The following is a 27881-nucleotide window of genomic DNA, read 5'->3' on the forward strand; positions in this document are numbered from 1 at the left end:
GACTGCCCCATTCTCGAGCCAGTGTCCAAAGAAATACAGCAAGGAGGTGGCTTACACATTTGTTACTCATAGCTCCCACTGTCTATCCTCTGCCTACATTAACTCTTTGCTACCTCTTTTCTCAGGAAATCCTCTATAACATATTCCCTTATTTAAAGCTTTTATTGACTCATCCCAAAGCTTATTTCAACTCGCTAATTTTGGAGAACAATTTAAAACTAAGCTGTTCCTTAGTATATTTACTGGTTATTATATTGCCTGTGGAAAAAAGCAATCACATTTACTATTAGTTCACTCTCAGTTTTCCATCTCACTCTCTAGCATTCATGGGAAGCTTCTAAAGTAAAGCTTTGAGATCTGATTAGTTGTGAATTTCCATTTAATTATGGGTCGTGGTAAAGGAGGTAAGATACCTTCCCTAAGTATATTAACAAATGCAGGCATCAAAGCTTCAGAAGCACAGTGCATGGAGACAAGCCTCCTGCTGGCAACCCATCAGGCAGCCTAGACCCAAGCACCAGCAATCTCTTGTACAGCACCATTAATAAAGAGAGGGAGCTGATGAAGAAAAGGGGTGACTGGAAGACTGAACAAGACAAATTCTGAACAGGATTTAATGCTGGGTTTAGACAAGTTATTTCTGGGAAGGCAGAAAAAAAGAAGTGGAGGTTTTCCAGTTACTGTATGCGACACTACCACTTCCATTTTTATGACAGCTGCTTTATAAAAACCTGCTTGTGGTCTGCTTTAACTTCTTTTTTTCTCATACCAAATACCCTAAAATATTAAACAAGCCAGCAGCAGAGCATCCTTTTCAAGCCAGAACTTATCAGGTACTAGTTGTTAATTTAATCATGGGAGAGATCCATCTTTAATTTGGCCATCTTCTCTTACACTGCTAATTAAGTAGCTTTTTTGCTTATTAGTTGAACCTAATCATTCCATTTGGATTAAGTCACAGTGTCATGTCAGAACACAGTGCTGGGTTCTCCAAGGAACCATGGCTGGGTGTGGTAACGTACTTTGTTCTGCCGAGAACCCCCACACGAAGACGTGGAAAAGCAATCCAGCTCAAGACACCAGACCTTTCAAGAGTGCAGGAGAGATGGGTTTAACATGTGTCTAACTGTCACTATCATCAAAGTTCATCAGTTTAACTCCTTGCAGACAAGAAGCCAACTCTCCAAGCAGGAAGTTGTTTGGTGGAACTCCTGATGCAATGCAAACCGAAGCAGTTGCAGCTTAGCTTAATACAAACCCTCTTGAGTCCACGTTGACAAATTCTTTAACAAGCCCTGTGGTTACAGGGAAGCTGGTTTCAGTCTGAGTCACTCCTGTTCAAACAGTTTACTGGAAATGGAGGGGAGGGGGAATTTTCAGAGAAGTCATGTGATGGCCAGACAAACCACAACCAGTAAAGGTTCAGTGGAGTCAAAAAGAGGTCCCAGCAACAACTGACGCTCAGTGTGTGTGCAGATGGCACTCAACCATTTACAAATGAGTCCTGCTGCATCTCAGCATTTCTATGGATTTAACCCTTTTCCAAGTTTGTATTCTTTCAGATCAGTACAGTTTGGAAAGCAAACAAACAGCACTGGCTGATAGTATCACAGGCAACTAGAAAATATTTTTACATGGAAATTTGGCTGCAGCAAACCTGATGTGTAAATCATTAGTTCTTAAAAATATGCCACTTAATGAATTCAAACACTTACAGTCATTAAGGATTAGATATACAGCAAAGATATTAGCTCTTTCTCCTCTTAGCAAAAAGTACCATGATGGAGCAAGGGCCCACGCATTACATATTATCACTAAGTACCTTGAGGGAAGCTGGTATTAAAAGCTCCATTTTCACCAGAAACCTCTGTTCGGTTTAAGTGTTTCAGCATGACAGAGAAAAGATGAGAATACTTAACAATCAGCGACTATTAAACTGGCAAAAGAGAGTCCCTGCACATGCGCATGTAGACATGAAACTATACAAAAGTATGCTTGCACTGTATTATTACCAATGTGCTGCCCCAGCACTAAGTAGTAGATTCACTTCCCCCTAATTGAGAGGTTGGTTTGAACGGCTGCACTGGAGATACTGCCCATGGCTAAAAGGGGAGCTCTGATAAAAGACTCCTTTGCTCTGGAATTCAACTGAAAGGAGTTAACAGCACCAGAGATACCATTTCAAACATTTGTAATTTTCAAATACTGCCTCAAGTATTAACAAACCAGACTGGGTTGCTCTGTCTCTATAGCATGCTGGGCTCTGCATTGTGTGGAGCTCTGAGAAAAAAGAGCCTTGCTTGTAAACCACACTCCTTCTCAAGGGCAAAGTTGCTTGATCCCAACAACGGCAGCCACAAGGCAAGAGAAGCTCTGATGCTCCCTTTATGTAACTGGGACTAACTCGCTGGTGTGCTCACCCAGGGACAAACAGAAAGAAGTGACTGTTCCTTTAAAACGAGGGGCTTTTTCTGAAGTATGCTAATGGAAAGTACAAGACAGACTTACACATCATCTGCAAATTAATCAGTTTTCTCAAAGCCCAGCTCAAAGAGACAGGTCACTTAGATCTGAGATTTATGACAGAAAATCCATCAAGAGACTCTTTAAAGTAAATAGCATTTTATTCTCTGTAACTGGGAATGGGGCACTAAACCTTTAAGCTGTTTAATCCTTTTAGGTTCCTTTTTGTGTTGTGTTTTCAAGCACCAAGCCAGCAAGCACATTCCCCTCACAGATCCTTCAGGCTGGATGTTATATTCACGGTCTATTCTCACCATAGAAGAGCCTCATCTGTTTCTCAAAATCACCATTGTTTTTGAGAAATAGCAGCTACAAGCTTTCTAAACAAAACACACGCAGGCAGAAACGTCAAGCCATTTGGCTTTGCCTTGTAGGCATATAGCAGCTCAGCAGAAGTAGAGGGGGAAGCTATTCTTCCAAATCTAACACTCATTTTCATGCCTTTCAAAAAGGCAGGATGAAGCGAGACCTTTATCCTGAAAGAAGGCTCCTGTCAGTTGACGTCAAACATTTGTAGTAGCCTCCATGGCACAAGACACTTGTCACATCCCCCATGCTTTCTTAAGCATAAAGCTTCACCTTGGGAGAGTGGGAAACGCTGGTGTAGGTAATAAGAATTGTTATTGAGTTATGTAAAAATAGACACCATAACTGCTCATGAATAGCAGTTCCAGAACAAAGTGATAAACTACGCTGAAGACTAGGATTTACTAAAGGTCATAGGAGAAGGCAGGCCTGTCTCCCACAGACATCTAGCAAAAACACACTTGAAGCCAAAAGCAAAAAGGAAGTCATATTAGCAAATGGAAAAACATGAACTGTCAGTTTTATGAGCACAATACAATTTAATCGGATTGTCAAAGCCTCATGTTAAAAGAGTTTTATGGAAACCAAACCACTAGTACAGTTTGAAAGGATGATTTTTTTTTTCCTGGCCATCCATCCACAGAACAACACACTCCAAACCTGACTGCCAAGAAAGTAAAATCAAAAGGACTGGTAAACAGCACCATCGTTTCTCTCAATTACACACCACCGGTCGCTTACGAAGGGCACTCAATGCAGCTCCCTGTATTTTGGCCTGTCCTGACAAAATGCTCTCTAGCAAAGATTTTCTTCCCAGGAACCTTAGTGTGCGCTCTGGAAACCACCTCTGGCTGCTCCCACAACTGTACACGCATATAATTTGCTGGGAGAGTTTCAGTAAACACAGATAGCATTTCAGCTCTCGAGTCATGTATTCAACTGGTTTCGTTGGTGTTTTTTTTTTACCACAACTTGATTTTTATACAGTTAGGGATTACTTTGCAAAGCAGACTGATGAGAGAGTAAAGAAAGCATATTCCCCCCCCCCCCCAACACACTGTATCTGTAAAGAAATAGAAGAATTTACAATAAAAGAAAAAATCCTTTTCAACTTTCTAGTAGTGGGAGGCTCTCAGGAAACACAGGGTGTATTGTTAGGGTTACTAGATTGCACTCTGTATTTCCAGATAAACCACTTTTTTTTCATGGAAAAAGCCTCATCCATTCTTTGAAGAGGATGAAAAAAGCGTAAGTATGTATCTGTATAAAGAAAATACTGTGGCAAAATAGTTTAAAGACAAAAGTGCATGGTAAATAGCATCTGCTGTTTTAATAGCAGTCTCATGACCCATTTCAGCTCAGTGGCAGACAAAACAGGGTGAGAAGGACAAATATCAAAGAGAAATTCAGTGGCAAGTAGTTTGAGGAAAAAATGTGACATTTCTTCTAACTGAAAACTTGCTGTGAACAGAATATGAAGTCCTGACCTGAATGAAAAGTTATCTACAATAATACCTGACTGACGTACAGCATCAGTTGCAAACTATGTTGTAACACAAGCAGTTTTCAGTCCATCAAGAAAATAAATGACAAGAAACACAAAAAGGGACTCAGAGCAGTTTGGTTACATTTTCACATCAGGAAAAATATGTTTCCTCAGGCTGGTGAATGGGTCATGCACTAACCCTGAGGATGTTAGTGGCAAAGCAGGCAAATGTCATCTGAAGGGGATGAGCTGAAACTGAAAGTCATCTCCTGGCCCAGAGATGTTTTAAATGCAGCTATAACAACCATGATTATGGAATAGCACATCCTCTACCACTGTTCTCTTAGCCTGCTTCCTCCCTGCTTTTACTGTGCTTGTTCTTGGAAGTCTAATTAAATGCAGTACTTGTAGCAAATACTTTGGCTGCACTACTGTATCTGCTTCAACAAGCTGCATTCTTGTCTTCCCATCACCAGAGGTATCTCTGCCCATGGAGGATCTTTTCCCATTCCTGGGAAGTCCCTTGTGAACTCACTATGACTGATTTTTGGCCCATTCTCACTTCATTGGAATGGTTATTTACTCCATCTAGTTGTTCCATGTTTTATTAATTCTGTCTGTTGTTTTGCACTGTTCTTACTTGTGCAGTCTCTGCATGTTCCAGCATCTCCTCAAATTCCTGGTACTCTTCATCATCAGGTTCAGCACCAGAGAGTCGGGCCGCCCTCGCCATAAAATATGGAGGCAGCTCTCCAATGGCTGTGCCAGCACCCTGGGAAAAGAATAATTCTGATTTATTTTTGTGTTTATTCTTAAATAGGAAACATGTGATATGCACAGCCCCATGGACATTTCAAATGATTAGAACTGATGAGACCAGCTCATCAGTTTGCTTTTATCCACCAGGTCAGACTTCTCATGATTTCAAACATAACGCTGTTCCTTTGAAACCCCACCTTCCTCCTTTCCCTGTTTAGCAAAACGCAGTTTCTCTCAGCACAGTTTATTGTGCTGCAAGTCAGTGGCTCCTGAGCCATGATCTGCAAGGTCAAACCGATGTGATCTGTGTCTCTCTGGGGCCCTGCACAGTGGCACGTTGCCCAGCTCCGGCAGAGCTCTGGTGTGCTGCAGCCGGAGAGCAGGGGCCCTGCTGTCCCACACGATCCCTGACTCAGCACACTGCTGCCATCTCACCCACCGCATGATGCCAGACACATTTGCTGGCATGTGACAGCCCTTGCTCCTGAAGCAGCATTCAAAATAATCTGGGAACTCCTCCCTGGTGCCGTCATGCAGTTTACTTGTTCAGTCATGAGACTCGGTGCAAGTGTTTATTAGAAACCAGGCTTGAGTTTTACTACAGCTATGGGCAAGGAAAATAAGGTTAAGCAAAGCATGCTTTTTTTCTCTCCTTTAGATGGAATAAAGGAAGCCAAAAGAACCCAAGATGAAAGCATGGTTGCTTTCTCACCACAGTAAATTATATTTGTTTTCTCAGGACATCAAATGACTCATTTCAATCTTGTGGGTAAAGGCAACTTCAGCTTAACCAAGGAAAAGTAAAGAGAAAAGAGAGGCAGCTAAGATTGAATATATGGATAAACAGAGGTTAATGAAACAGGAACTCGGCTAAATTTGGAATGATTTAAATACAGTACAGGTAATAGTACAATAGTTGGGCATCACACTGGAAAAGTGTTAGAACTTTGCTACATGCAGATGGCTTTTCTCTCTTAGGATCAATAGTAACAAACGTTTTTCTACTCCTTTGAAGAAGTGTGACAGCTTTTCAATTTCCTTTGTTCCTCCTCCATATGCAGCTTCAAGCAAGGGAGAATTCCAGCTGCTGTGGATATTCCAAATCAACAGGTTGTGGTTTTCAATACCGCCACTCTCTCCAGTTACCCCACTGTTACATTCTTGGTTTAAGCATACAAAGTGCACAGCCTCACATGTTTATGCTCTTGCTTTCCATAGAAGAAAAACTTAGACGAGTGCAACAAGCTGAACTTCATTAATCTGCCTCTTTCTGGCACAAGGGAAGATAAGCCTGAAAACAGTAGCAACAATGCTTCAGAAAAATTAACTTGAGGTTATGTTCTCAGGGTGATGCAAGAACAAAAAGTCACATTGCTTCTCCCGGCTCTGCCAATTTACTTTGGCTTCATTTTGTTTTAACCGAGGAAGAGGTTTGCATGTGTGTACTGGACATGAACTTGCTTTAAATTGGGTAAGTCACATGCTCTTTATAACAAAACATTTCAGAAGCGCAACAAAAATCATATGATTTCATGTCTGCTGGAGATAGGTTCCTTAAGTGCATCGAAAAAAAAGGGCAGCAATTAAGGGATCCAAACCAGTAACTATTGAACTGCTTTTTGTAACATGAGCTGTCCATTTTCACCATTTAACTTTACATGCCAGTTTTACACGGAGATTCCTTGGACTAGCAACATATTGGAAAGGCAAATGCTAATCAAAATACTTTTAAGCAAACACATTTAGAGAAGGAAACTGGGAAATGACTCCATTAGAAAGAGTCTTTTAAACAGAGTTTATCCTGGTCAGGACACAGGCCTCCTGTTCTGCTAATCCTGAGCAATTAAACATTTTTATTCTTTGCCCTTATTTCTTGTAAAAACCAAAAAAAAAGAGCTGCAACACATTAAAAATGTAGAGCACTATTGAATTCCCTGTCCCTTTGGGATAGAAGGCTGTGAAAACTGGCATACACCTAGCAGATTGTTTTAGAGAGTCCTTCTGCAGGCCAGGACTGGTGGAGCCAACTTTTATGGTGATTGAAAAAAGCATCTCTTTCATTTCACCTAATAATTCCTTAGATAGTGATATTTAATCCTCGTAACACTCATTATCAGCAAAAAAAAGGCTATCACTGACATGCAGGGGACTAGTAATGATTTTAATCTCTGGAAAAAACTGTACCTGGTGTCAGTTGGCTGAAACAGCTGCTGATGTTTTTGTGATCTGAATCAAATCCCCTGGGCCGATAAATCCCTGCCCTCAAATCTTGCAGGATACTTAGTCTGGGTAGCTTTAGTCAGAGGTCTGCAAAGTCCCCACTGGGACCGACCTGCTTTCACCATTTCACACGAGAACATATTGCTACCACCCTCCTGTCTCCCTCCAAATAATCAAGGAGATTGGCCAGATTTCACATTGGAGCCTTTCAGCATAATTTCACTTTACGAGTTTAAAGAAAACAGGCTGGTGGTGGTGGTGTATTTGTTCTTCAGAGGGCTCCCTGTGTTGCATCAGGAGCACATCCATATGCATCCAATAATTCCTTTTCTTTTGCATTTATCCAGTATTTTTCATAACTTCAGACTTTACATCTAACTAGAAGTTGCTGGTTCCATTAAAATAAAAGGATTTGAGCTCCTTTGATCATACCCAGACAAGGAATTAAACCTCATATTCCTGGTTTCAAAACTGTTTTTTTATACTAATGCTCTGATTTGCAGAAAATTGACTTTCTTACATTCTGGAAGTCACCATTACTTTCGTGTTAAGGGGACATTTGGTTTTAAGAGTGACAGAATAAAAAGTAAGTTTCTTCAACAGCTTCCATAAAAAGTGAACTGGAATTAGGACAAAAGAAACATACTGGAAGAAGCAGCAGCAATTGCCAACTTGATTTGGCTTACAGGAAATTAGCAAGCAATGTTTATGTACTCATGCAACATTCCAAGAAAGCATAACATTACTCTAGACACCAGTGGTAGACAGAGGATGCTCCCAAGGGAAGATCTAGTGGAGACAGAGTTCAGGGAAAAGGTAGCTGACAGTGAATTTTAAGGCGAGAATGGGGGGTGGGGAGGGGTTGGGGAGGGAGAGAGTGGGATACAAACATTCTGGCTTGTCCCATTCCCTTGTCCTTTTCCTAGCCTGAACCCAGAAATGCAGCTCAAATGGGAGACTGACGGTACTGTTTGTTCTCCCTTATGGCTGCTTAGATGGACAGATGCTTTCAGCGCTTGCAACTCTATTAATTCATTTCTAAACTACTTAATTCTCATCATAGTTCAGTTATTTTACTGAAGATTAAGCAATGGATGTTTACTCAGAGCTACATTTTTATTTTGCAACCCTAGAAACGTAATTGTAAATGCCATTTTTATTACTCTAGTCTCCATTAAACAAACTTAAGCACAGGAGGATGAGGAAGAAAACAAAGAGAAATCTTGTATTTATGGTCTTACAAGTACTTGTATGTTTAGCTACTTATCACGCATTCAGGCAATTCTGTCCTTTCCTTAGAAAGAGTGAAATTTAAGATGTACTTTGCTTCTTGAGAGGGCTGTAAGCCCACTTACTCAGTTACTATTTTGACTTTGGTACTGCTATACATTAGTCTGTAATGTGTGCAACCTAAGTGGAATTTTTCTAAGTAACACAGCTGCTGGTGATTTTAAAAGTCACAGTGACCAAAGTTGCCTTAATATATCTTTCCATATCATTAGAAGGAATACAAGGGCAGACATCACATCCCATATGTTATCAGAATTTCCTCTCTCTCCATTTGAATTGGACAACTAAGAATAATTAAATCATCAGCTAGAACAGGAAGCCGAGTAAAATAAAGTTAATTTGGCATGTAGTTCACAGGAGATGCATCTGTGTCAACTGCAATTCAAAATAACCTACAGGGCATGAAAAAAACATCTTAGCTAACCAAAATCCTTCCAAAAATCCCAAACTTCTATAAAAAGAGCTGCGGGAAAGGGGGTGGGGGGAGGGTGGAAGGGAAGGACAACAGAAAGGAAGTTCCAATGGCAGCATTTCCTTAGACCCTGATTCACTGAAAAGCTAACCTGCTTTTCCTGTTTCAGTGAAAAGTTTGCCATGAGGGAAACAGGCAGAGAAATAGAAATAAAATACATAAAAGATATGCACCATAAGACTCTCATTTCATCCAATCTATCGATGCAACCCAGAAGAATATTTCAGCTGTGATATTAGGGGCTGAGTCCTTCCTGTGAGTAACTGCAACGTCACTTCAGTTACAGGCTCCAAATTTCCTACATTGTTTCTTGCTTAACTGCATGCAGTGTAAGACCTGACAGCTGCAGGATCACTTGGGATGCAGATACCCTTTCCAAAACTTACCTTCTACACCAACAGCTTTGAAGCACATGAGCCTTTTCTGCTAGCATTTAGAGAAGTAATCAGCACTGCAGTTGATAAAAGACTGCTCAATAATATCCTATTCTCTGTAAAGGCATTAAAATTGTTCAGGGCTAGAAGGTTGATCAGGAAAGATCTATTCACATTATATAGACACATATTGCTGCTGGCAGTGCAAACCATCACTGTTTTGCTAATTCAGTAATTTGTGTTTGCTGGACACAGAAACTGAGTGCATAAGTTAAAATTGCTCAAGTTTTATAAACCAACGCTTACCCACATGCAGGCCTCCAGCCTGACTTTTGAGATGATAGCCCATAAAGAAATGGATCCTTCAGTTGTCTCCTCATCAGGGCAGATAATCTGATCCGGGTAAGGAGGCTCAGGAAAATTAACCGAGTTACATTCATACGCAGCAAGAGTAACTGATGCTATGTGTGGACCCTGGAAAAACACAAGTAATTTCAAATGCAGTTTAAGTCAGTTAGAAGAAAAGTTAAAATTAAAACCCCACCTTAACCCCTGATGCACAGAGCCTAAGCTAAAATTTGGTGTTTCTCGCTTTGGCCATTAATAATGCCACCTATGTAAAATGTTGGGGGTTTTGGGTTAAGGAGCCTTTCAGCTTTTACCATGCCATTGTATACTAGCATGAGGTTATCAAGGAGAAATGAGAATCCTTACTTCTTAAAACTAGGAAATTTTTCAGAACTTTAAAATGTCCTCCTTAAGGTATTTATGAGCTACAGCTTTATTAGAGCAGGATGGAGGCATTTAAATTCTATATTACAGTTTTCTTTAATGACTGGTCTTTTACAACACCTTACAGTGAATTCCTTAACTTTTGGATATTTCTCCAAAAAGCAGCTGCTTATTTTGTGCCAGTTTTCTGCATATATACAAGAACAACCTTTCTGCTGTTTGGTTTGAAATAGAATTCAAAACTTAAACATTATTTAAATACCATATAATTGCATTACTTCTAGTCTCCAGCATACAGGAAAATATTATTTTGGAGAGACCTCCAAATAAAACTAGCATACAAATCTATTCAAGAATTAAATTGCTACGTATTTAAAAAACCTGAAAGAATTGCCATTATTTTAATACAATGGAAGTGAGAAGCAATTCTAATAGTCTATGGCCTGAACACTAGACTTGTAGCTAAAAAAGAAATCCCTTCGCAAAAGGTCAGGGAAGCATTGTCTGGGGAAGAAGGAAAAGTACTGAAAGGAACTAAGAAGAAAAGAACTGAACTGAACTAAGTCTTTCCATAAAGTTGCAGATGTAAAGAAATCCTAAAGTTTTCTTTACGTGCAGATCAAATTACACAAAGCTTGACTTCTGCTATTAATTATTTCACGGGTTTTAACATCGTGTTGGGAACGTATTGTCAGCTATTTTCTTTTACGCTTTTTCCCTTAAATGAGTCATATTTATTAGACCAATAAGGGACCCACCCAAATCAAAGCTAAGTTTCCTACAGAATAGTGAGCATGATAAAACCTCAGCACTGCCATTCTCCTGTACAACACTTCCAAAGCTCACTTTGAAATGTAGGAGCCAGAGATGTATGTAGAGGACCCTGCAGGTTTCATTTGCACATTAAAGGGTGAAATTCCACAGCAAGTCTCACATAAAAGGTGAAGCTCCATTGCTTTTTCTAGACTAGGTGGGAAGAAGATTTCAGTTGGGTTCAGTCACATCAACATTTCAGGTCCGAGTGGAACAACCAGAGCACTGGACTTACACAATTACATTGACACTGATCTTGTGGCAGTGAAATAAGAATGTTGGAGAACAACACCCCAAACCAGTTGTATTTTCTGTATGACAGCTGTGACTACTGTTGTCGCATACAAACAATGCAAAACGAAACCACTCTTATGGCATCCAATCAGTACAAGCCAAGCTGCTCTGATACCAAATTCTTTTATTTATTCCTTGTTACAGGAGAATAATTCAAAGTGCTTTGTGTACTTTGAGTTACATGAATACACAGACGCAGCCTGCTGAGATGGGGAGGCACAGTCTGTCTTGGCAAAGGTTCATTGAAGTAAGACTGAAAAAGAAGGGATCCAGAAGTTGATACACAAAAGTGATTTTGATATGGAATGGAGAACAAAGAATGGATGAATGAACCAATGACTAATAAGAAATAGTATTGACATTTCTATAGGCCTCAGAGGCAATGAACTCCTTTTTGGTGCTTGTAGCAAGATCATCCCTGTCCCCAGCAGCTTCATATCTATACAGAAAACCCACATCTCTTTTACTCTATGAGGACAGATGCAAAGAGAGTAGAAACTTTCCTAAAATGGTAAAGTACATTCATAGCAAACCTGGGAACCTCTTCCTCCACCATATGCTGAAATTTAGGGAACCTGATCCCATGCCCTGCTTGCTCCTCCCCAGCTGGACAGATACCTTGGGACAAAACAGGTCTCAAGTCATCTTCCTTAAATGAATGGTTTTCACCAGTAGAAATTTGCAATAAAATGCTCTTGAGTAGCAAATCTGCACGGAGGAAATCCCCACTGTACCTGAGTTGTACATGACCACTTCCTATGCTCCCCTGAGAGTAAGGGTAAGGTTGTTGCCAAGGCAGTGAGACACGGTGTGTCAATTAAGTATAGTTTTCAGTTCCACAAAATTCGGAAGACAAACCTCAGTACAGTCTAACTACAACCAGCTGCAATGGGAGACTTAGTTTCAGTCTTACAATAGTAAGAGACAAATTTAACCATGACTATAGCAAGGCCTCCACCCCCTTGCAAGGTTTCAGTGATGGCATTACCAGCATTTCTTCTCAAACTGCACACAGGGTGGACAAAGACAAGATACAACTGCAGGACAGCAAGCAATGACAAAATGCCTAACTGGAGACTGCTTGCTCCATGAGCATCTTAGAATCATAGCATCAGACAGGTTGGAAAGGACCTTTAAGATCATCAAGTCCAACCTCTACCCCAGCACTGCCAAGACCGCCACTAAACAATGGTACTAAGGGCTTCATTTGCATGTTTTTTGAACACTTCCAGGGATGGTGATTCCAGCACTGCCCTGGACTGCCTGTTCCAATGCCTGAGCACCCTATGGGGAAGGAACTGTTCCTAATATCCAATCTAAACCTCTCCTGGCACAGTAGTTTCCCTTCAACACAGCTGCCATCCTTGAAATGGCCTAATGGTCTCCAAACATTGCCTCCTGTTAAGAGCTCTCCCAGTACCAACAGATGTCTTCAAAAGGAAAGGTTTTATGAGTAGACAATAGAAAAAAAAGGCATTTCACAAAGCAGCTGTAAATGGCCAATGAGCCACCTGAAGACTACACCAACTGAACACAATTCTTCCAGTGCAATGTAAACAATTCTATAATGGAAAAAAGTTGGAGTTATGGAACCCACAGAAGCCACATTTTAACTGGAATAAGAAATAAAGCATAAATGGTTCACTTAGAGTGATGAAGTGTGGAGTACTGGAACTTGGAGTCAGCCAAAGGAAAGCAGAAGAATCCTGTGTCCTTCTCTGGCAGTGGAGCCCGGCTGTCCTGCTAGTCAAATGGACAACATCGTGCAGCTTGGCAGGCTGCATGCAACATCTCTGACATCTGCTTTTGTTCTAGCTCAGCTATGAAAGCTTACACAGAGCAATATACTTTCACAAAACCGTGGTTACCAAGCACCTCAAAACAATGGCTGGCTAAACAGGACTGGTTGCAATGAGGGTGGGGGAGCGGGAAGAGTGGGAGGGTCACTGCATGTTTCATAATGGTGGTGCCATTTTGCTTTATATTTAGCAATAGTGGTGGTTTAACTCTGCATGGAACAGGGAACCAACTTCAAATGGTCTTTAGGTGCCACCTTTGGAAAATCCCAGTCCATTTACACTCAGCTGTTTTTCTGTACTCCTTCCTGCACCAGAAGGATTGCCTCTCTGCAATAGCTGAGTTTATTTTAACACCTTAGGAAAACCTCTATGATATCCCCTCTTTGACTCTAACTACACCTTTACCTTTGAAAAGGGCATTTCCAAACCAACTTCAAACCCTGCCATACCAGACAACAAATAATAAACGCAGGCGATTTAGTAGACCCGCTGCTTGCCAAACCAGGAAGAGTTGCTGAAATTCAAGGCATGTAAGATCCTGAACACCAACTGCCTTCCCCTCACCCTCTTCCAATGATTTTTTTTCCTCCTTTCTCTTTTAAATTGCAGGAGGCACTAACAAGGGTGAACAGAGAAGACACTGAGAAACATTCTGCTGACTCGAGTGAGAAACATTTGCTTGCCACTACTGACGACCAGAAGGAGCCTGTGGTTAGGCTGGAATGCCATTTGTTAGAAATAGCTGTAGGATTTACAAATCAAACAAGACAAGATCTGGTCATCGAGATCAACTCAACAGAAATTCATTTTTAGCAATAGTAGTTTAGGGGAGTTTGGAAATCCCTATCTAGACAACCCTCATGTCTCACACAAGGTAACTTAGAACTCTTGAACTCACAGGCCTTCAGAGAAGCTTTAGTTCAATGATTGAAGGCACCCAAGTTAGAATAGACACTGCTAATCCGTAGAAATAAGTTACTTTAAATCCTGTATGATGAGATTTTTAGAAAGTGTAATCTTTTAATCTATAAATTATATTTGGATATTCATCAGTGCAAGTAGAAAGAGACAGCAGGCACATGTAAAAGAAAAAGAATTTAAACCTCACAGAAACATACTGATATGTATAACCCTTACAACAGAGAAATTTTTACCAGAAGCAAAAATGACTGAATATAAAATTAAAAGTTAATAATATTTTCACATTATTAATCATTCTATGCACCTACACTGTGCACATAATAAAATCTGTAAACAAACTCCGTATCAAGCACTGGTTTCTCACATGCCCCTTCACAGCACAGCCATCCTGCTGAAGTGATATGAGCACAAGAACAACTCCATCTAATTTTAACCTTTTATTTTTAGGGAAGATATAATTTTAGACTGGCTCTAACTTAGAAACATTTCACAAAGAAAAGTGATACGTCTGCCAGCAAGAAAATATTACACTGAACTCACTGCTGAACTTCAGGCACCAAAAATCTGCTTCCCTCCATGGATAACATTGCTTTTCATACGGGGTTCAAGACTCAACCCTTTCACAGGGGGGAAACGTGTCATGCTATTTGATTAAGATAAATTGAAAAAGTAGAAGCTTGCTTCTCATGGGAAACATCCTGCAAGCATTGCCCCAGGCTGCGACTCATCTCATACTTATCTATGGAGTCAGTACACCTCTTAAGAAGTAATACCACATTACAACATCGTTTTTATTCTCAAGAGCAGTGGACAACTACCCACAAAGAAAGCTGCTCTGTGATTAAGGGGGGAAAGCTTGATTTGGAGGTGACCATTAAATATAAATATGTCAATCTAGTCTGTCTGTGTTACAAGATTAAAGTGTCTTGTGATTTTACACTATGTCTGGTATGCAGTGTTGGCTGTACAACGGGGCTCCGACTGAAGAAGGATCCTGTACCTAGGGCATCCTCAAGTGACACAAACACCCATCAGATGGTCAGGGCTAGTTTTAGCACATTGTCATGGCATTTCAAGAGATGTATTAATTTTACGACCACGTGTCTATTGGCAAGTTTCTATTCCCACTTCAGTCAAACCTTGCCCCACATCACAAAGCTGATGGAAATTCCAAACGATGAACCAAAAGCTCTGAATATGACTGAATAAAACCCACTGAGGGAGCAGGCAGGTGGTACCATTGCATGTACAACAGTGCCACGTTGCTGCTTTGAGGAATAACACAAAAAGCAGATATTCTGTAAGCCTGTAATCACACTACGTTCTGTAGGAGCAAATAGACTGATGTCAGGAAAAGGCAAAATTGGAAGCATACAGCTTTAGACTCTGGTGCTGACAGAAGACAAACATAATCTGTCAGCATTCTCTCCTTGCCCTTTCCTAGCTATCCACTCATTATTTCTGAAGAATAAATCACAGCATCTATTCAGATTGACATTAGCAGTGTTGATTTGCCTTAATGGAGCTAATTGGAGACTGTCTTGCACAGTTATCATTATTTCCAACCTATTCAAGGAAGCAGTGACATGAAAAGTATAAAGTTCAGGCTGCGCATTAAGAAAAGAAGAGAGCAGAAACTCCCAGGGAACAAATGAGATAGCACAGTGTGACCTCCCGGCAGAGTTATGAGACGCAGAACCAGGGAGAAGGAAGTCAAGAGCAGATAATCAAAACAAGGTGTCAGAATCTAAAAGGTAAAGTCCAACAACCTTCAAAAGGAAGAAGATGGCGTACCGATCACCTAATTCCTCAGCTCAGTACAAGTTTAAACCACTACTCCTGGCCAAGATGCTCAATACAGCTTAAATATTAATATGACATTGATATTTTGTGGGGTTCTGACAAGTCAAAGTAAGGTAGCTAAGACTGCACAGATGGAGGTGCTTCACATTCGCAGCTTCTTACCAAAGTTACAACTTCAGATAAACCATCCAGACTCTGACGTACGCCACTTCCAACAGCACTGGAAGCTGTATATGGAACTCGCAGTCACACCATGTCGGGCTCTGACTCATGAAGTCCAGCAATTCACAGTGGGGCAATGCAGGAGGTGATTGCTTGCAGCTGCTCCAGCCCTTCAGCCAGAGGTTACCACCTGGGAGCAGGACAGGGGACTGGCAGCATCTGCACCCAGCCAAACTTACACCACCATCAGTTTCAACTCACATTAACACACCAGACTAGGGGCTTTGGGCTAAGTCCTCAACCTCCCAGCCTGAACTGCAGCACCTGAAGGGATTGTTCTTCCACAGCATAATCTAAGCCAGAGGTGCTGGGTTTATTCCGCACAGGTATGGGTATCCAACACACCAAACAACAACGGGTGCATGCAGAGGGACTAAGACACCAAATGAGTATTTTTCTCCTTGAAAACACCATTTTTAATCTCAGATTTTTTAAATGCATGCAAACCCCCAGAAGATTTCAGAAACACTCAGGTTACACAACTCATCTGGGAACAGTTTAGTTCATTGGCCTCTTCATCATTGTATTACTAACATCAATGCTCAAGCAGAACAGAGCCCATGAGCAGGTGTTCCCTTCAAGAGATGGTTAGCAAAAGTGATTATTATTTTTAAGTCCTATGTTGATTCAAGTATTCCAGGATGTTTCAGTTCATTGTAGAAAGCTCAGGACAGCTGGAGGAAGTAGGTTTAAAGGCATGAAGGAAACAAATGAGAGAGGAAGAGTCACAAACAACCCTCGCACAAACAGGATCCACTTCAACTTATTTTAGAATTGATTTTTGTCTTCTGCATGCATTGTGTGTTTTTCTTTCAACCTCCTTAACAGGCCAATAGCAATCTCTGTGCTCAGATTACTAGAAGTTGCCAACTGAATCAAAGAACAGCAGGGACTGGAAAGGAACACTTCACTTAGCAAAAATAATGCAGGGCTGGGAAAGGGAACCTTGCTGCACCTTCCCACCTGGCTGGGGCAGCTCAGCTTCTGTTTCTCTTTTTCCTTTACACACAGAACCCACAGTGTTCTGGGTTACTCATGCTAGTTTTGAACCATCCACGTGGAAAGAGCAAAACTGCTCCTGAAGCTGATGATCACTATGAAAATACTCCTGTATTAAAGTCATGAATCAATAAATGGAGGGGAAAAATAAGATAAGTTCCATGGATTTCCAAGCTTTTCTGCATATTCTGAAAGTGGAGTAAGCTCCATTGTGTAAGCTCTTCCTTTTAGAAGCACTTTGGTAATTTTAACAGGAGTCTCCTTACAAGCTCAGCTCCTAGAATCAGATTATAAAGAGAATTCAGGTGTATTTTTAAAGGTTTCAGTAGTCCTGTCAGGAAAAGGGGGTTCTGATTTGTGGTTTGGGTTTTTTTAAATTATGGGGTTTATTTTTAATTACTTTGAGATCCTTTTGTTTAAAGCTGATGAGCTCATTATTGCACAAGGTGTCTGGATTTTAAACCTTCAGATTCCAACCTAACCCAGTTCAGACAGGGCCAAAATACAACCAAAATACAACACAAAAGCGGTGAGAGCCAGAATGTGCCAAAGCCAAACCCTGGAACCAATTCAGAGCAAAAGCAAGACACCGAACCTTCAAGCCCAAATAGACTCAAACTGGCTTCCTAAGGCCAGCTCTGTCAGTAAGGACTCTATTTCCAATTCACTTCTCTTTAAAGGCAGTTTTCCGTTCTTTTTCATGGCCCAAAAGCATTGCTATGCTCTCTTGCAGGCTGCTACAGAGTAAGAATTGACAAACACACACATGACAGTTCTGAACTCTCGTGTGACATCCCCCCCCCCCCCCCCCCAAACATTCCTATTGCACCTCACGTTTCCTGTTTGTGCTCGTCCACAACCCGGCCACCAGCAAAAGCCTTTTCAGCAGTTGCTCCACTTGGCTCTGTCAGCAAGCAGAGATCCATGTTTAAAACACAAAAAGCTCTCTCCGCACTTTTGACCTGCGAGGAATTCGCTTCCATTCATCCCCCTCCAATACAGATGTTAACAGCTCAGCCGCGGAAGGGGTGTTTATCGGCCGCTTCCTGCGCAAGGCTTTGCGATGGGCATTCCTTAATTCTAAGCCCATTTCGTTTGCCCCAGGCTCATCTTTTGCAATCCATTTGCCAGAACTGAACTGAAACCAAATCACGAGACAGAGCATTGTATGAAGATGGCAGTGGCAGCGGGTCCCAGCCCGGCACTCCACCTAGTGTTCCTCAGTCCAGTGCCCTCCAGCAGCTCCCTCATTTCACTTCGTGGCAGCAAACTGACCTCTCCAAGACATACAAACACACGAAATTCCCGATGAGTTATCCTCAGTCATCTTCTTTTGGTAACTGAGTGACTCGTGCCATTTATGCTTTAATACATCACCAACACAAAACATCTTGGGACTAAGAGGAAAAAGCTATGTGCTGTTAAACTTAGTGTTTAGAGTCATTCATCATAACAGCTTTATTTCCTACAGAACTAGATCATGATTATTATTTTTAAAATGCTGTTTCTAAAGAATTGTGAAAAACCTTTCATGGACTTTGGGAAAATAAGCCAGCAGCCTTGTTTTCAAAGTGTCAGAATAAAAAGGATTCTTGGAAGACTGGCTTGCTTCCCTATTCCTGCACTGAAGATCTGCTCTGTGCCAGCCCCTAGCTCAGTGCCAATGTGCAGCATGAGAACTGTTTCCCAAAAAGACATGTAAAACTTTACATTTAATGCTGACTACAACTAAGGAAGCAAGATTAAACTAGGAACCAATACGGCAGACAGTGTTCAGACCCTTTATAACACAGAGTTCTCGAATCACAGAAACAACAATAAAAAGCCTATTATCAAACTAACAAAATTGACCTTCCCCTCCTACAGGGGTGTTCTGGTGACCAGCAAAATCCAGATCAGATGTGAACCAGTATTAACCAGGGCCAGTAACATCCCTCCGCACTGGGACTGCTTTCAAAGCTACTTCAAGCAAACTGTTTCCAAGCACTCTCCTTCTCAGCTAACCCCAGGACCTCTTCTGGCACTTGGAATTCACGCTGCTGCAAAGAGCGGCTGGTGAGAGCTGCTCAGAAGAATCCAGACAAATGACAGTTTTCAACACTGGAAAAACAGCTAACGAAGCCAGGGAAAGCAAACATCCAGAGTCATTCATATACTGCATCTATTGCATAACTACCTCTGTGATTTGCCCAGCTAACAGGCTGTGCTTGTGAACAGTTTGATGTGGAAACAGTCACAGGCAGTAACTGGAGGGCTCTATTTAGGAGAGATGCACCTGTGTCGCAGCTGCAGCATTGAGGCTCACTGTCTGAACAGGTGCCCACATGCCATCAATTCCTACCCCATGGCCCTTCATGGCAGAGACAATGCTGCAAGCCTCAGCAAGAGCTCTGCAGCACATGGGTGGGCCCAAGAGCATTGTTCTCCAAGCGTGTAATTGCATTCCCAACAATCTCACTGTACATACACATTTAAAATGAGCAATTAATTAAAAGCAATTTTGAAAATACTTACTGAGCCTGTTCTCTATTGCCAGCAAATCCAGGCACTAAAGCAGAAGAGGATCTGCTGGTTTGCAACATTTCATTTCTTTGAATCAAGAATATTAAGTTTTACCATAATGACAAAATGTGACTAAAGTATAGGGAACATGAAAAGTAGATACAGAGTAATGTAAGAGTAAACATAGCAAGTTACCAGGTTAACCTGTTGGATTTTAAGTTGAGAGACAACTGCTGCACAACTAAGAAAGCAAAATAGTTCTAAACTCCTCTTTTTGAAAGCTGGAGTGCCTAACTGCATTGTTTCCAGATGGGTTAAATCCAGAATACCACTAAAAGATGCATCAACAGCTTCAAGTTAATACTCCATGTTCCCATTCAGACAAGGCACAGGCTCAAATTGAGGAGCTACGAAGCAGTGTATTACTATATTGATAGCTTATTACATACACATATTGCTGATATGGCTACATTGACAAGAACATTATCAGTCCAGATAGTTATAATGGCAACACCCGACAAGACAGCTCTGTTTTTACAGCCCCAATGCCATCTAGTGGCTACAAAGCCACATAAATTCCCCCGAGTTATGAACTGTTGGGTGTTCAGACAAGCCTTCCGTGCACAGAAAGTGTTGATTGTACTTAATTCCATCACATATCATTAAATCTTGCACAGGAGAAAAGAGGAAAACGAATCCCTGCTTCTCTTCTTATACTCGGTGCCTTCATGGAGTTCCCTCAGAGTAACAGAAACACGCCTGCCTTAGGTATTTAAAAATAACAACTATTTGTCCTGTAGTGTTACACATTATATACTGATTGTAAAGTTTTATTACATGGTATTCTATAACCACTTTCTAATTATCCAGTGCCATCTACTTTGTCTGGTTTATATCCCTCCTAACAAACATTTGTAAAACCTTCCCTTCTATGCTCTGAATAAATACATCCATTCACAATATTAAACTAAATTTCATTTCCTAGGTGATACACCTTCCTGTAGTCTTTGGAAGGCTGTTCACCTCCTATACACCCACCATAAGCTATATTGATAAGCCAACAGAGAAGCTGTGTTTTTTATACACGCTATTTTAATGTGAACTCAGATCAAGGCTTAAATATATCCACTAGATTTGCATATCCCACAGGAAAAGTGAAATGATGTGTTATGAAATTTAATTTGATTTCTATTAAAGTAATTTAGAACTATTTAAAAACCTGGGTTGTTGAATACAGAGTAGACGAAAGGTCAACTAATTCCATCTTCTTTTAGAAAAGAGGTGGTGCTGTCTTAAGATGACTTCCTTATGTGAGGAAAAAATCATCTTGGAGTGGTCTAGGGTATAAAATAAAAACACTCTTGCTGCCCTCTCTGTCCTGCTGCATGTTCACTCCCTCCATAGGCTGGCAGAGGACCCAAAGTGAGCCGAGTTTGACAAGCTCACCTCATGCATCACTCGATGATGGTTTGCCTCTGCAGCGAGGCAGAGCACCTGGTTTCAGGAGTGATGATTTTGACTGATTCTCCCTCTGTGCAGTGCATGTGTCTTACTGTCCCCAAGCTATCAACAGCATCATCTCCAAGTCAGAAAAATCCATGTATTGCCAATTCACTGCTGTCTCATCACCATCCAGTGTTACATAAAAACGTTTAGACCCTGTATCCATTAGCTTTACTGAATGTTCATTTCCAATCATTTAGACTGACAGCAGTATTTTTGCCTAGAAGGCTATGCACGCATAAGCTTGTTTCTGTTTAGCAATAATTTCCTTTCTCTTGTACTTTCTGCCTTCACAGTCTTTAGGAAAGAAGCTACACTAAGAGCAAGGCTATGACTCGCTACTGCAAATGCAGCCCATGCAGATGCCATTTGGTCTAACAGGCACTGCCCTGCTGTGTGGAAAAGCACGAGTTTCTTGCTTCTTACAGTGTTTTTTGTGTTGTTGTTAATGATTAAAGCAGTTCTGAAAGTAAACATCTTTAATTGTTCAAAATACAAGATGACATTTGTTGCATAAACTGGTTTTAATTATTCTGTGGCCATGAATCCTCTTCTTAAATCCAGGACAGTGGTTTCATAAACAAGGAATTAATCCAATGGCCAAAAGCAAAACACACCCAAACATTTCCCTGTCTTTCCTAGCTAAGTTGAGAAAAACAACATCATACAACATTCCAGAACAGGTATTATTGTATCCTTGTAGTAATTTTTCTCGCTATTATTTTCAAAGCAAAATCAATACTTTAGCATAGCTGCCTATTGCAGCTGTTTCAGCTAGGAATGACCATTTCAAGCCACCAAAAAAAAGAGTATGCTGTACAATTTTAAATGGGAACATTGGAGCTGCACACACGCCAGAAAATGTATCATTTAAATTAGGAAATTAGAGGATAGAGCTTGCAGATTCTGACTCATTGTTTCAAATGAGGATTAACAACAGTTCAACTAACATATCATATACAAACTACAAGACAAGGTTATACAGCATAGAATATTAACAGCATTTGCTAGAGCCCAGGAACTCTACACCAAGTATTTATTTTCCTTTGGAAGTACTTTACATTAAGGACTCATGGAATATTCTTTTTCACATAGTTTAAAATATGCAACAATAACCCGATTCAGGAAGAACACGGTACAGAAATATCCTTACCAAATAGAGCAGAAAGGTGTGGAGACCTGTTCCGAGTCCAACAGAGGACAGAATGCCCAGTCCTACCCAGTAGGCACACCAGAAGAACTTCTTCTCCATGTATCGCACATACTGAAAGAGAAGTCACAGAAGACTGTTCACAGAAAAACCAAGAATGGTGATATCTCCTAGGGGAGAAAGTTAAAGCTACAGAGTTATCTAGATTACAACTGAAACAGAATCCCAGATACTTCTATTTGCAATTTATTACAATTACAGCACAAACATGTAGAGAAAAGAGAGCACTTCAAAAGGAAAAGCTCACGTGCCTTAGAATCAGCAGGTTTCCAAGAAGATAAATGAAAACCTCAGGCATATGAGATGTGAGCAAGGAGCAGCAAGCCCCAGTGCTTGCTAGAGCCCAAGCAGTGAGCACACAGCTCAAGGAGTTGCCTGAGCAGATTAAATAAAGAATTAACTGAATTCTTAGAATTAACTGCACTTTCAATCTGTTAAATGCTTTATCTTGAATTAACAGCACTTTCAGTCTGCTGAATGTTTTATCTTGGACCAGTGAGTAACGAGGTTTGTTACTTTTAAGATTAAAATGTTGGTTGTGTGTCTCACACATAAATGAGGGATTATGGGGAAGTCACACCAAATTCTGGACATAAAAAGCCTAGTTGGGTACACTGGCGAAACAGGAGACAGTATCCCCCACCCACTGCCAAGAGAGCAATGGGAAGGGGATGAGCCAAGTCATCAATTTCTCTGCATCAGAGCCCCAAGAAGAGGTGCCATGTTATACCACCTAGGTTTGTTCCCAACAGGCTCAAGGAACCCTTGAGCATCACTGCTCAGCCATGCCTTGGTGCAGCGGAGGTCCAGCAGCCAGTCCAGGGCCCATGTGCCCCAACACCAGTTTGCAAGAGCCATCTAGTGGCAAATGTTGAACGTGTTACACTCCAGCCTTCATGCTGACAAAGCCACCAACCAGGGCAGTTTTTAATGAACTCCCTGATGGTATTTGTGCATCAGGAATGGACCACCAATTTACCATCTACCAACTTGCTCCGTGTGTAAGTGCTTAGACCTCAAGCGTGGGATTGAGTGAGCAAGAACGTGATGAGCTGAAGCAATTCATTTCATTGCACTGCATGACCCATCCTGGGAAGCCAGGATTCATGTTCCAGCCCCAAGTGTCTCTCAGGCAATAGCACACATACAACAGAGCAGTTTGTATGTAAGCAAGTTATCTGAGACTGGGAACCAGCTAATTTCAGAGTCAGAGTGGGAAGATGATTCAGCTGCACAAGGAGCTCTGCAGGGTTTAAAACAGCTGTGTGCCCTCAGGGAAAACTCAGAGAGAAAAGGGGAGAGGAAAGGTGCAGACAACACTATCACCTCATGCCTTATCAATGGCTTACACTTCAAATGATGCAAAAGCATCAGTCTTCATGTACACCAAAGCACAAAAACCAGTTTTAAACACCCATATGAAAACAATGGGGATATGAGAATCATCACAGAAACAGATTTGAACCATGAAATCATTTTATATCTAGAACTATGCCTATCCTAGCCGGTCAATAGACCCTTCCAAAGAAGCAGATGAAACTTTTATTTGGAACCAAAAAGTTCTATTATGACTCAGTTTAACACTGTGCCTCAAGAGCTCACACCACTGATAAAAGCTTGTTAACAGCAGATGTGAAGGGGTGCTGCAGCATCAGAGGTGTGCTTATTTAGGAACAGATGAGAAGTGGAACACCTACAGACATAACAGAATAGATCAAACGATATAGCTCATCATTCCCCATCTCTAAAACACAACTCATTCACACACAACAGAGAGGAGTCATGACATGAGAAACAAATATCCTTAGTGAGTCGGAGTTTAAAAGATATATTACTATTTCATGGAGACCCCATTCAATTCCCAGGACACCTACTTTAGCACAGGGACAGAAAGAATTAGTTACCCAGGAAGATAACTTGAAATCCTCATACCTGTTGATGTGTTCCTTCAATGTAATACGTAGTTGTGAGCACTGCGAGCATCAGTAAAAAAGCCACCAAGATACTTCGCCGATGCCACAATCTTAAAAAACAAATAGCAGTTAGGGGGTTTTCATAATTAAGCACACATTTCAAAGTAACTGTTATTGCACAGTCTGGGTCTGTGTGGATGCACTCAGCAGGGACAATAACAGCTGACAAGTTTGCTTAAAAATAAAAGCATAAACATCCCAAGAAAATATCTCTGGACCCTTTATTCCTCATGGAAAAATCTCTGCTTTGCTGTCAAGTGAGATCAAAGTTTGTGGGGTTTCTTTTTAGGGGGGAGGGGAAGGAGAGGGATTGGTTTGGTTTCTTTTTTTTTTAATAAAAGCAAAGTAACCATCTGAAAACAAACACAACCTGAAAAACAAATAATGCAGCTTCTGCAGCCAAGAGAGTCCCAAACACAGAGCCACCACCAACAGCCATAATTAAGCAAAGTGCAATGCAGGCATTGCACTGGCCCTGTGCAAGGGATGAACAGTGGGTGGAACACAAGTGGAACACTGTGTACCGGTGGGTAGAACCACATTCACAGCAAGAACAAACCTTTACACTATTTTAGTTCCCCGATGTATTGAAATTAATCTCTCTTAACAGCTCAAAATTTAATACATTTTAGCCAATTATGAAGCATTAGGAAGGGGAGAGCTTCATAGGAAGGGGAGAAAAGTGTTTTCCTATGTAAGCTGATACCCAAAAACCTTTGAGCCTGTTAAGTTTTACATACACGTTCTGCTTGATGCGTATGTGGCCACACACAGCAAATTAGCAAATACATTTATTATTTTCTGAGAAACACTATTATACTGTCATTTAATGATATAAAATAGCAAGCGCTAGGACCACTTACAAATCTCAGACATGAAATAGCAAACTCTGAAAGTAACTGATCTATTTAGACAGACAGAAAAAGGTAGAAGTGAGACATGTAATACAAGGAAAGAGTCACAATGTTTGCTGTTAGGCAGGCTGAAAAAAAAATCAATCTAATTTTCCTTTCATTTTAAAATCATTTGTGCTGCTTGTATTAGTATGACAATTAGATTTAACTGATTGTCATCATTTAAATCACAATTTACTTACAGTAGAACACTGTCAATCTGAGGTCTCAACTTAATAGCTTATAATAGTCAATACTATTTTCTGCAAAGACATTGTCATGCTAACGTAATGTAAAGACAATGTAAATATGCTGCACAACAGAGGGTGTGAGTGCTATTTGTAAAGGAATTTGATGTCTAGGAAGCCAGGTAATAGCTTAAAACAAGATCTCAAATGTTACCTCTGCTGGGTTTAAATAAATGCTTGAAGGTTGTCAGAAACAGCTAACACAAGACCTGATAAAACTCTTTAGAACAACTCCTGATGATAGTTGAGGGAATGCACATAGTAAAACAAGCAGGTTTGGAGCTTAGATCGGGCAGGGTGTAACAACTACACTACATAAACCTGGTTATTTTTCATACAAATAATTTCAGAAGATCAAACTGGGAAATGGAATTTTCTCTCCATGGATCTTACATGTCAGCATTTCAGCCATAGGCCAGAAGGGTCAATGAGCATAGCCCATTACCACCAATCTCAGCTCATGCTGCAAAGGAGTGCTCCAACAGCTAGAATCACCTACAGTGATAATAGATCCTACTTCCAACTGGGAAAATGACTGTAAACTCAATCCCAAACACAAGAGATTCCAGTTACCAACACAAGCACTAGGATGGCTGCTACTCTTGGCTTTTGTTTGCCTTTTGACACTCTAAACCCTCTCAATCCTTGTGGGTTAACAAACAGCTATGCATTTCAGCACTAGCAGGGGATGTTAGAACTGCTACTCACACGTTTCCCAACTGAAACAAAAGCTTTTTATCCAGTGTGTAAATAACGCTTAAGGAAAGTGCTTTAATAAATCTTTTCTTGCTGTGAAAGGGATAACACAGCTTAGAAGCAAAGTCATTTCTGCAGCACCATAAACAACACTGCAAATTCCACATAATCCTGAACCCTGCCCTAGCTGAGCTACTTGAAGATCATTCATCAACACTAGGACATACATTAATAGATCAGTACTTAACACTGTAGTCATAAGTACAATACCTCTTGCCTTAAGGATCCCTAACCACTGACCCACTCCTTCAAATTGCAGTATTCAGCTCTTCAGAAAGTAAGCTTGCAGTTTTCCTCTACTGACACCTTACTGTATTTACACTTATGTAATTTAGGCAGAAGGTCTGAGTACACAGCTACAAGTGTGAGATGTTCCAGCAGCCACCTTTAAGTTACAAAAATAAATATGTTTTCTGAAAGAAGAATTTTAAAGTTGTGAATCATCAGGGAAAGTGAGATGTCAGAATGACCTACTGAATCAGAGCATGGGTTTCCCCAGAACGCTTAGTAGAAGTTAAAGAAATTATCTTTACTTTATGGTCCATTCCTTCAAGTTTATTAGAGTTTCCAGGAAAAAATACTGCAAGGTAACAAGCGGTTGTCTCCACAGTACAATATTCAACCTCTCTTCTCGGTCTCTTCGCTTCCGTTCACTCAAAGAGGAATCTGCAAATGGAAAGCAACAGAAACGTGAAAGCACAGCTGACAGTTCAGATCCCACCCGCCAAAAACTGTACTGACTTTTTTTCCCCCTGCTTTGTTAGGAAGTTAATGTGAGCTCCCAATCATCTTTTCTACTTATCACAAAGCATTTGCTCCAAGTGCATCAGAAATCAGATGGCTTTTTCTTTCATGCAGCTGGCAACCATTCAAGAATCTATTTGGCCCGGGGTGCAAAAAGTCTGGTCTATCTGTTAGCTTTTATGCAAGGTACTGCACTACCACTTACAAATCAACTAATATGTCAGGCCAAATGAGACTCTATTCCCTGCACAGAGACCACATCTCACTTTGAACTTCTGAATTTGGTTCCCTTCCAAAGCTATACTCAGACTCCTCCAATCAAACTAGATTGAATTACACATGATCCTTATATACTTCAGTCAGCATGCAACTGGGTAACAGCATCTGCCCTCCCAGTCAGGATCCTCAGGCCATAGCAAGCCTCGCCACACTGCTCAGCTTCTCCAAAAGGAGCCCACCAGAGAGGAAGTGAATCCTGCTTTTACATCACAATCCTTCACTGGACTGACACTGTTCATTTGGTTGCTTTCAACTGCAATTAAAAGCAGCTTTGGTTATAAATGCAGACCTCAACACTGCTGTAACACCAGTCACTGTACACTGCCAGAACAGGTACAAAAGAAAGGTTCTTCTAACAAATGTGCCATTTTATGCTTACAGTACAGTCCAAATTAATAAATCCCCCAGCTATTTTATGGATGAGAATAGCTTGTTCAAAGTCATCAGGCTAATGAGTGATAATAACTTTTAAAATTATAAAGAAAATGAATTCTGAAATGAGAGAAAAATAACTCCGAAACAATGGAAAAATACTCAAAAATAGCACAGGTATACAGACACCAAGCTTGTTTAAACATCATTGGCTACACAAAGTCAAACCACGTATCCTGTTTTGCATACATTTAAAGCAATGCAATAATATTCATAAATTTTAAGTTTGTAAAAAGCTGTTGCATTTACAATATTAATCTCATCTGAATCCTCAGCATGATGTAGTATTTCAGTCTTACTCCAGTAACTGAAACATGCTGCCTTATCA

At 40.7% G+C, this 27881-nt stretch overlaps 1 protein-coding gene across 4 annotated transcripts in view; it reads right to left on the minus strand.

Moving 5' to 3' along the window:
• Positions 1-27881, minus strand: part of VMP1 (vacuole membrane protein 1) — a 66283-nt gene that overhangs the window by 28462 nt on the left and 9940 nt on the right. For all 4 annotated transcript variants that reach the window (XM_034068765.1, XM_034068764.1, XM_005141704.4 and 1 more), the window contains 5 exons: positions 26632-26764; positions 24161-24251; positions 22172-22282; positions 9737-9904; positions 4956-5087 (listed from right to left, as the gene is read on the minus strand). In XM_034068765.1, the coding sequence (XP_033924656.1) occupies positions 4956-5087; positions 9737-9904; positions 22172-22282; positions 24161-24251; positions 26632-26764 (635 nt within the window). The remainder of the gene's footprint in view (positions 1-4955; positions 5088-9736; positions 9905-22171; positions 22283-24160; positions 24252-26631; positions 26765-27881) is intronic.

Source organism: Melopsittacus undulatus, chromosome 13 (assembly GCF_012275295.1).
Source record: "Melopsittacus undulatus isolate bMelUnd1 chromosome 13, bMelUnd1.mat.Z, whole genome shotgun sequence".
NCBI classification, from domain to species: domain Eukaryota; kingdom Metazoa; phylum Chordata; class Aves; order Psittaciformes; family Psittaculidae; genus Melopsittacus; species Melopsittacus undulatus.